The sequence below is a fragment of the Cryptotermes secundus genome, unplaced genomic scaffold, assembly GCF_002891405.2.
Source record: "Cryptotermes secundus unplaced genomic scaffold, Csec_1.0 scaffold321, whole genome shotgun sequence".
NCBI classification, from domain to species: Eukaryota; Metazoa; Arthropoda; class Insecta; order Blattodea; family Kalotermitidae; genus Cryptotermes; species Cryptotermes secundus.
The window spans coordinates 1,620,895-1,630,677 of NW_019721009.1; the positions used below are offsets into that span (position 1 = coordinate 1,620,895).

Sequence of the window (9,783 nt, forward strand, 5' to 3'; positions counted from 1 at the left end):
AAATAGTGCTCTCTAAATATTTACCTTGTTGACGTTTTTCGAATTTAACTGTTGTGTTTCTAAGATAATAGTGTATGTATTTTTAAAGGCCTTTTACACTCTCTCAGACTTGTACAATGCAAGACAGTGGGGCTTATCCTCTCAGCATCTCCAGACAAAACAGTAAAATCTCAAAATCATGGCGTGGCAAATATACAAATTCTAGAAAATGGGATTTTTTTTGCTGCTAATGTGTTAGAAAGGTTATATTAATTTTAGTTTTAGAATTCACTGAATTAAATAGAGTTACAGTTAAAATTAAGGCAAGACTGGAAGTCTAATCAATTGATTTGAGGGCAGGACACGACGGCCTTGGAACATAGGAATAAGGAAATTTCTGAACTCATAGTTTGCCGCACTGAAATATCACGTTTGCAGAAGACTGATCCGTCATAGAACGAACGACCAGGTATTGGTGGCGTATTGTCTTGGCTGAAAAATGTGAGGTAATGAGCATTTGGTGATGTATGAAGACAACATGAAGTTTAGATGGCATAACATGAAGTAATTTGTTTCACAGAATGGACAAATCGACTCTGAATAACCAGGTAATCCTATAAACCTGAATAAGTAGTTTTTTCCTCAGAAATGTTAGGTTAGAAATCGAGAATCGGGAGTTTCTTAGAATTATTCTTCTGGCACAAAATGTGGTATTCAGCCTCGATATTTTAGTGCTTATCCCACTTCTGTGATTATGTATTATATATTTGATGGTTTAAGTAAGTGACTCTTGAGAGTTTTTCGAGAATTAATTTGTTAATCACACTTGTTGATTTGATGGGCTACTTTTCCTTTAAAAGCCATAAATTCTGTTTCCTTCACCGAGTCTTGTAAAGTTATAACTTTGTACTGTGTGCTATAAATTATGTAAAACTCTTTGAAGATTACTTGTCTCCTGGGATATGATGCCATATAGTCTGGTAGATAGTAACCAGCATTTTGGAGAAACCTCTTGTTTCCATCTTTAGGATAGAACAATGAAAACGGAGACAACAGGATCCTCTGAATTGTTGGTAACGATGAAGCAACCACATGTCATATCCCAGTCATGACCCATGTTCCACCTTCATATTTACTGCTGTGAGATCACAAATTTCACTCTTTGCATCTTATTTCCTTTTGAGGTACTGTCACTTGATTATCTACATACTGTGACATATGTAAATATCACAGTTCACTTTTGTAAAAGATAATAGCTGGCTTTTCAATTATCTAACTCTCTTATTAACACAGATATAGTAGGCCCTCAATATACTGCTCGGTATACTGCAGATTCAGTTGATCACATCCCCCAGTATGATTATTTATGTTTTATGTCATACAAATTTCTGTGAAATGCATTGGTTACAGTATAAGACTGTATAGAAGCATTTGTGGCTGTAGTGTGTGGTCACAAGGAGTGAAGGCCATAATCTGCTATGAATAAGCAGTATGTTTCTGGTTTCTCTAACTGTAGGATTATTTTGCTCAAACAGCAAAGTTTAATGAGTGCCCTCTTTACCTGTTTGACCATGGACAGTTGGAAATTCTGCTGAGCTATTGGCTGATTAGTATCTTTGTTCCCCAAAAGAGAAAATGCTTAACTGCTTGGAATTATACATGTTTTTCTATAAAATGGGACTGTCTCTGTTGTTAGTGTCAAGGGAAGGACACTATGTCCCACACATTTTGAAATTGTCTCCCATCATGGGTGAAACTAGTGTACTGTTGGCTGTTTGTTCTTCTGTTTACAAGGTGGGTCTGAGAGAAAGTTGTCAGTATTGTGACCAGAATTCAGCTTTGGTGTTCTCATGTGGGTACACCTGAGTGGGCTGTTGCAGATGTGGAAATACCAGTCACAGCCCTCCAGGTTGTCTTGAATCTGAGGCAGTAAAATACGGTCATGAGTCCTGTGGAACTCAGACTTGAGAATGACTGTGCTGGTAAAGCCCAGCAGCAATTTTAAACAATAGACCCATCCTCTCATCAAAGATAGTGCCCCACATAACCTGTGACTGTCTGAAATAAAAAAAAAATCTGGTCTTCAGCCTCAGGTGGGGCTTGACACCAGGACAGACTGCAGACATAGTCAATTGTAACATGACTGTGACTTGAATTGACAGTCAGTCGCCATCATGAGTTAGTTGTTAATTGTAGTGGCATGGAGTCATCACCACTCTATTTCTGGCTATGTTGTTGTGCTGTCTTTCTTTCTAGTTCCACACCTTCCTGCTGTCAGCAACATATTGTCACATGTTGGGTATATAACGCGACAAATAACTTCATGCCTTATTGGATATAGCGAATTTTATTTCACATTCACTCTTACAATCACACAGTTTACAATCTCACAACTACTGCTGTCTGCAGTATTACAATTACTTGGCTGCATACTCTTCCCTGGCCAACTCGTAACTAACTCAACTCATAGGCTGCTGCCTTGAGAACTGTCTTCGCCGGCTGTGTAGTTCCCTTATAAACCCTCAGCCGGACAACAGGAAAACAGTTACGTAATAGGCACCACTGTTGTCTGATGCTGTGTTTGCCGACAGCCTAGCAATGCTGTCGGGAGTTGTTTACTGCTGAGTAGCAACGGGGGGCATCCCGTGTTTCGTCACCACTGGCGGGGTAGGTGAAGGAGGGTTGACTTGCCTGTTACCTTAGTAACAACAGCGATCCGATGGTGTTACATCACCGCTGGCGGGGGGGAGGGGTGTCCTGCATAGCACAACACATCACAATATTTATAGCCTTCTTGAGAAGTAATGAGGTCATGCATTTGGGATTGTGAGTCAGTGAATTAGTGTTGTAAGGAAGGTGGGATCCTTGCATCGCACTGTTGCTGTGTCCCATCCACATTTTATAGTGGTTCATGTAACCTTTATTACCTCCAGCGACATACCGCCAAGTATTGGTATGGCACTGTCCATTGAAAAGATCTGGATTTTTGTTTTCATGTCCATGAACCAGTGTGTACAATATATATGCTGTGGAATATAGAATTTTCTGATATTAAAAATGTGTTCTATAAATTCTGACAGTCAAAATTGTCACTTGCTCCCAGTGCATACTGTGGTCAAGTTGGCTGCCTTGATTGCTTGCATTCCTGTCCTGAGGTAACTTTCTTGGCATTATCAAGCTTCATAAGAAGTTGTTCCAAAAGTACATACTGTGATTTGTAACATTGCTTCAGAAGTGGAATGATACTGAATAGTATTTGAGGTTATCAAAGCAGTGGTTATGAAGAGTGCTGCCTTCTGGAATATAACACCACATAGTTCATTGAAAGTCAGTGAATTTTTTCAAGGAAAATATCACCTCCATCTTCAGGGTTGAGGAGTAAGTCCAGAAACTAGCATGGAGCAGGCAGCAAGCAATTGTAGCATATAAACTAGTAGTCATTACAAGAGTTCTGTCTTTTGGGATATAACGCTGTGTAGTCCATTGAAAGTCAACTTGCATTTCAGGGCAGCATGTCACCTCAATCTTCAGGGCTGAAGAGTAAGCCAAGCAAGAAACCAGCTTGAAACAAGCAGCAAGCAAAGCTTTGCCTCAGCATATTTATGACTTTCTTGAGAAGTACGAGTAATTGGATGAGGTAACTGTTGCTTCAGTGGACTACATGGCATTATATACCAGCAGACAGAATGCTTCTAATGACTTCTAAATAATGGTAATAAAAAATAATTATAATCACATCTCTTATACAGAATATGAAACATTTTGGTTAACCAAAATTATCTAGGCCAAAGAAGATTATTTATTATTCTTATTCTTCTATGTATGTATTTTATTATTTTATTTGTAGGCCTGTTTTGTTAATTGGAGCTAGGATAGCACAGTCTGTATAGTGACTGGCTACAGGCTATATGAGTGAGAGGTAGGAGTTCGAGTCCCAGTAGGGTAAAGAATTTTCAACTCCATATCGTTCAGAACAGCTATGAGGCCCACCCAGCCACCTGTCAAATGAGTACCAGAGTCTCTTTCCCAAGCAGTAAAGTGGCCAAGACATGAAGCTGACCGCTCACATCCAACTAGTGCTGAGTTCAAGAAAACATGGATCTATATATCCACTCCCCCATACATCTTCATGTCATATTGCTTAATTAGTTAAGCACAGGGAAAACTTTTTATGGCAGAAATTATTGTATAAAATACCTTGAGATTTGAATAAGGAAGGTTCAACACTGCTGTTACCAAGAACTTCTACAGGAAATTTGCTTCGGGCAGTGATGCTCCTGAAGACGCCCAATTTGAATCTTGAATATATTGTGGGGGGGGGGAGTCTGAGTCCTCCAAGCAAAAGCTGAGGTAACACCTGAGATTGGGACACAACTGCTTCCTTCCATGTTCTTTCTAATTCAATATTTACTATTATCCAGTAGTGTTATATAGTCACAGCTGCTGACAGCACATCGAACCTTTGTACACCATGAGCTGATTTGATCAGCACAGATTATGTATGTTAAAGCTGCCACAGCTGTAGACATTGGCTCCATGTTAATTACTTACTACAGCATTACTATTAATGGATGGCATCGAGTCTGATATACTGGTGTTTAAAGGAAAAAATGTGGTTTCACACTATACCTTCATTCATGTGACGGGAATCTGAGAAGTACTGTGGGTTTATCTCTGAAAATGCGTTTGTCTCCAAGGAACTCTGGACTTGCTAGTACGTGCCACTAGGGTGGTCCTTTTCAGTCAAAGGCTCAAATAAACCAAAGACTTGTGATGGACATAGTCCAAGGCCAGTTAAGTCTATTTTAACATTTGTACAAACTGTTTCTATAAGATACGTATTAATATTTGGGGAGCCAGGATAGGGTAGTTGGTATAGTGACTGGCTACAGGTCATACGACTGAGATGTTGGAGTTTGAGTCTTGGTAGACTCAAGAATTTTCTCTTCACTATGTCATCCAGACTGGCTCAGGGTTCCACCCAGCCTCCTATCTAATAGGTACAAGGAGCCATTTCACTGGGGGTAAAGCAGCCAGGCGTGAAGCTGACCACTCACCTCCAGTTACTGCCAAGGTCAAGAAAAGGTGGATTTATACATCGACATCCCTGTATACCCTCATGGCACAGTGCTTAATTAGTTAAGCACAGGGACAGCATTACCTTTTACATAGTAATATTTACCTTCCAAGCTCCTTCCCAATGTTCAGAAATTAGAATTGTAGCTCATCTTGGTTAGCATGATTTAGTAAAATATGTTAATGCACCTGGTTATGTCATATTTATGTTTTAATAAGATGCAGTCTGTGTTTACAGATTGTTTCAATGCGGCAGCAGGCTAGGAAAGCTAAACTTTACACAATTAATAAGCTGATTCGTGAATCAAGGCGGTTAAAAAGCAGAAATGGTCCTGAGGAACAGAAGAAAAAGTATAACAAAAAAGCTGAGAGGTTAATGGAAGAAATGCTTATTTTAAAGGTTGGTATTTCCAGGCATTATTCCTGCAAAGTTTCCCCATTTTTGTCACCTTCCTGCCTTTTGCATTTTTATGAGAGCAGTAAATGACATTCTGCCACTTTGTATGCAGAATATGGCATTAAATGTATAAATTAAGAAATATGCCTCATTATTTCCTGGCTTTGAAAAATGTTACTGCTGTCTTTGATAAAAGATATTTTTAATCAATTCCTGCAGTAGAATTTTTTTTCTGACAACATGAAGTAGTTTAGTGCAGGCATGCCATAGTGATGGCTCTTGGGCTGCATGCAATGCCCTCTACATGTCTTGGTGACTCTGAACAGCTAGTCATACCAAGAGGCCTTTGTCTCAGTCCTTGTTTCTTGCATAGTGAACCATATTGTTTCCATGTCATAAGAGAGTGGTAGGTGGGGTAATGTACTTGGCTCCCAGCTAGTCTGTTGTTATCCAGACAGTGATCCTGTGGTACAATCCTTTGCAGTTGCTTTCTGACATTTCTAGTTCTACCAGTATTTTTAGGACAACTTAGCAGGAAAAAATGAAAACCCAACCTTTCAGCTACTCTTTGGTCTGAGCATGGAAGTGAGAAGGGCCTATATTGAAGGTTTGCATTGCTGAGCCATTCAACTACTTGCTGTCTAAACAGTAGCCACATTTCAGTGTCTTATAGTGTGTTTTGTTAGCTCTGAAAGAGCATAAAATGAGCTCAGTGTCTTACAGTTAGGGCAAAATTTGTACAAATTTTTCTAAGACAACTTGTGCTGCAAAACTTTTTTTAATGTGGATGCCCACTGTCAAAATTGTAGTGGTCATAAAGCAGTAATATTGGGCAGGAATGTTTATCTGCATTATGACTACAATCTCAAAAAAAATAACAGAAACAAACTCCGTGGTTTCAGTCCGCAAGCAAACTATGCCGACCAAGCGACCGCCACTTGTCTGCAGAGTTAGCACCAACATTAGTATAGAGCAGGCATGTCAAACTCAACTTGTACAGAGGGCCACCTCAGCCCTATAAATAATAGTCCATGGCCGCACTTCAAAATAGAAATATACATTAGATTTTGATACAAGGAAATTTAATTCTATTTATTATTTAGGCATAATTTCAATATAATTACGTAAAGTGGAACACTTATATTTTGCCCACAAATCAAACATGTAATTTTACCTTCTATTTCATAACAGAAATAAGCAATTTCCCATTTTTCTTGAAAAACACGACGCTCACTTTCAGTAGTTCTTTTTTTGCTACTTGAATTTTTTTGAGAGCGACATTGCCCTTTAAAAGTTACTGTACATATGCAAGAAAACTCGTAGTTGATAATTTAATGTTCAATTATAACCTTTATATGTTCATCACAATGTAAGATCAGCACCTGGCCTGTGAGAAAATGAACTGAATGACAATGTACAAGAGACTACCGGACTAGTAGGAAGGTGTATCTCGTCTCAGTGGTCATAAAAGTGAAAGTTTGCTATCAGCCCATTTGACAATGACTGGGGGTTGCAAGCTACTTTGAAGGTAGAAATCCCTTGCACCTGTCTGTCAGTTGCCACCCTCCTTGCATTCTTAATATGCCTCCAAAAGGGATTCTTGGAGATACTTGGGGTGGTGAGGCTGTGCGGATTTTAGTGCATTAACCTTCTGAAATACAATAGTTTGTCCTTCACGAACTTTACAAACCATTAGTTGAACAAACCCTTCTGCAATTACCAGAATCACTTTTCCTGCAGCCTGCTAATTTATGTCTGCATGAGACTTTGTCTTCTGGTCTGTTGGAAAATTGTCTTTACAAAAAATATTTCTACTCAAATTTTGATAATGATTTTAATATCAATTAGCTCTAAAAGTTGAGGGGCCGCATGTTTGACACGGCTGGTATAGAGGGTGTCTCATGGCCAGCACAGTGAGTCCCCATGGCCATTATTTTCGGTTTTCTAGACTGGAGCTGCTATTTCCTTGAAATAGCTCCTCAATTATCCTCACAAGGCTGAATGGACCTCGTTCCAGGCCTACTACTTCTCAGAAACTCTTGTAGTGCTGGGAATCGAACCCAGACCTCTGGCTCTGTATCCAGGAACTCTGACCACTAGACCACAGAGGTGGTCTAGGACTGCAATCTCAGAAAGGATTATTCAGTTCTGAGGGGATGAATTTGGAAATATCTGTTTTCTGTGTTGATTTGATGTTGAATGGCCCACCCCTGCTTAAAACATTTGCTATTTCAGTGTGGTCCTTGTGCAGTAATGAGTTTGACATGACTGGTTTAGTTGAGGTTCTCACTGCATGACAGTGAAGATTACATTTTTTTCTGGAACATGATACAGTGTAGTTGAGTAGAAAGTTACCAGGGTTTCACAGGAACGTGCTGCTTCAATCTTCTACCTTGAAGACAGAGACAGTAGTTCCTTTGAACCATTGGTCACATACAGCTGTGTAGAAGACATAGCATCTTCAAATGAAATGTTGCTTTTCCTTTCCAGAAGCTGAAAGATGATGAAGTATCAAAATTTGCTCTTTGCAATACCAAGAAAGCAAGTGAAATTATTGCTGATGTAAGTATCTTTGTTGTTTCATAAATGGTAATAACCTTTCAGATGTAAAAGGAATTGTGCCTGAATATTACTATGTATGTTCTACCAAGGCCTGAATTTGGTCATTTGCCTTCGTCTGATGCCAGTGTTCAAAATTTGTGGAGTTTTACCACCACTCTCCTCTTTATCATCATATTGTGGTCTCTAATATAGAGGCAACTTGACGTCTTCATTGTCAACATTTTGTACATGTGTAATACTTACCAAATCATTACTTCATTGCAGCCTGCAGTACCATTAAAAGAGAAAGCACTGGCTAGGGTCTCCAATCAGTCAAACATCTCGGCTTGTGTCACTCAGTTTCATATGAAATTTCCAGCATGGGTTGATATTGTACCCCAGTTATTACTAAAGCTAGGAGAAAAAGCAAGAAAAAAGAAAAATCGAAAATTAAAAATACGTGAGAATGACCGGGGCAAGGTAACAGTGTCTTCTAAAACTGAAATTTGCACTCATGAAAGCATTTGTAGCAAGGATCAAACTGTCATGTATCCGAATTGTGATGAATCTGTTGTAATTCACAATCAGGACAGACAACAGGAAATGCCAAAGGACCTCAGTGAAAAAATAAGTAAAGAAAGTGTCTGTTTAAAAAGTGAAACAAGAAGTTTAGCAGAAGTAAAGAGATTCACTGAACTTTTAAAAGCAAAAAACGACACTGAAAATGACAGCTTGGATGTTATCAATTTAACTTCTGTTGCTTCTTCATGTGGTACAACAGTAGATCCATTTTTTATGTGTGAAGATGGTAAAACTGAATATCTGACTAGTGTAAAAGTAGATACAAGCTCAAATGAAGGAGTCTATATTCATGAGAGAGAAAGACTGTCAAAATCAGCAAGGAATAAAAGTGATGAAAAGAGGTTCTTTCAAGCAGAAAGAAGGAAAAGTATGCAAGAACAGAAGCCAAAAAATTCAAGCTTCAAGGCTTTCCAGCAGCAGTCAACAAATATTTCTGGGAATAGAAGTAAACAGTCATCATATTCAAGGCAGAAAATTAGTGTAATACATCATGAGAAAAAACAAAGTCCACTAACAGGTAATTAAATAGTAATACATGTTTTTGTGTTTCACTGCCATTTCATAGCCTCATAGTCCAAGTCAGATCTGAAGTTCTTGTAGTGGCAAGAATACCATATTCTTGGATATAAGTGAGTAGATTAATAGAAGTTCACCAGAATTTTAGAGGAATGTTGCTAAATTCCTGTCAGACTACAAAGTGTTAATCCCAGAATACAGTACTCTTCATAGTCTGAGGTTCTTCATTCTTGGTGCTTGAGGAGCATATTCTTACTCTAATGTTCAGAGGACTATGCATGTCTCTTCATTAACATATTTCACACCTATGGTGTGCCTACAGTTGAAACTTGCTGGTGACGTTTAGGATGTAACATGTTGCAGTTCTTGATGCACTGGACAGCTGACTGTCATTATAGTGAAACCCCCATTTAGTGTTGTTAAAATTAAGGTTTTCCCTCACTTAACATGCAGTTTCTATGATCCCAATTCAGTAAACTCAGTTTTATGTTACATCCATTTGAAATTTTCTATAGTTCAGTGTTCATATGTACTGGTCCACACAAAAAACCTTAAACAGGAGTTTCACTCTACCTTGGTATTGGATCACTGAAGAACAGATTGGGCAACTTGTCCAAAATAATTTTGTTGTAATATTGATATTGTGACATGTTGACCCCTACCTCCCCAGCGGCACGTGGCGGTAACGTAGT

General features: G+C 38.8%; 1 protein-coding gene across 4 annotated transcripts in view; it reads left to right on the top strand.

Moving 5' to 3' along the window:
* Window positions 1-407: 407 nt before the first annotated feature.
* The window catches only part of LOC111875023 (serum response factor-binding protein 1), an 11,265-nt gene continuing 1,889 nt past the window's right edge, over window positions 408-9,783 (top strand). Inside the window, exons 1-5 of one of the 4 annotated variants that reach the window (XM_023871038.2) lie at window positions 408-587; window positions 3,486-3,691; window positions 5,294-5,455; window positions 7,943-8,014; window positions 8,279-9,092. In XM_023871038.2, the coding sequence (XP_023726806.1) occupies window positions 3,689-3,691; window positions 5,294-5,455; window positions 7,943-8,014; window positions 8,279-9,092 (1,051 nt within the window). In that variant the 5' untranslated portion in view covers window positions 408-587; window positions 3,486-3,688. Of the gene's footprint in view, window positions 588-3,485; window positions 3,692-5,280; window positions 5,456-7,942; window positions 8,015-8,278; window positions 9,093-9,783 lie in introns of all 4 variants that reach the window. The other 3 variants (XM_023871048.2, XM_023871031.2, XM_023871056.2) reach the window with 3 other exon arrangements.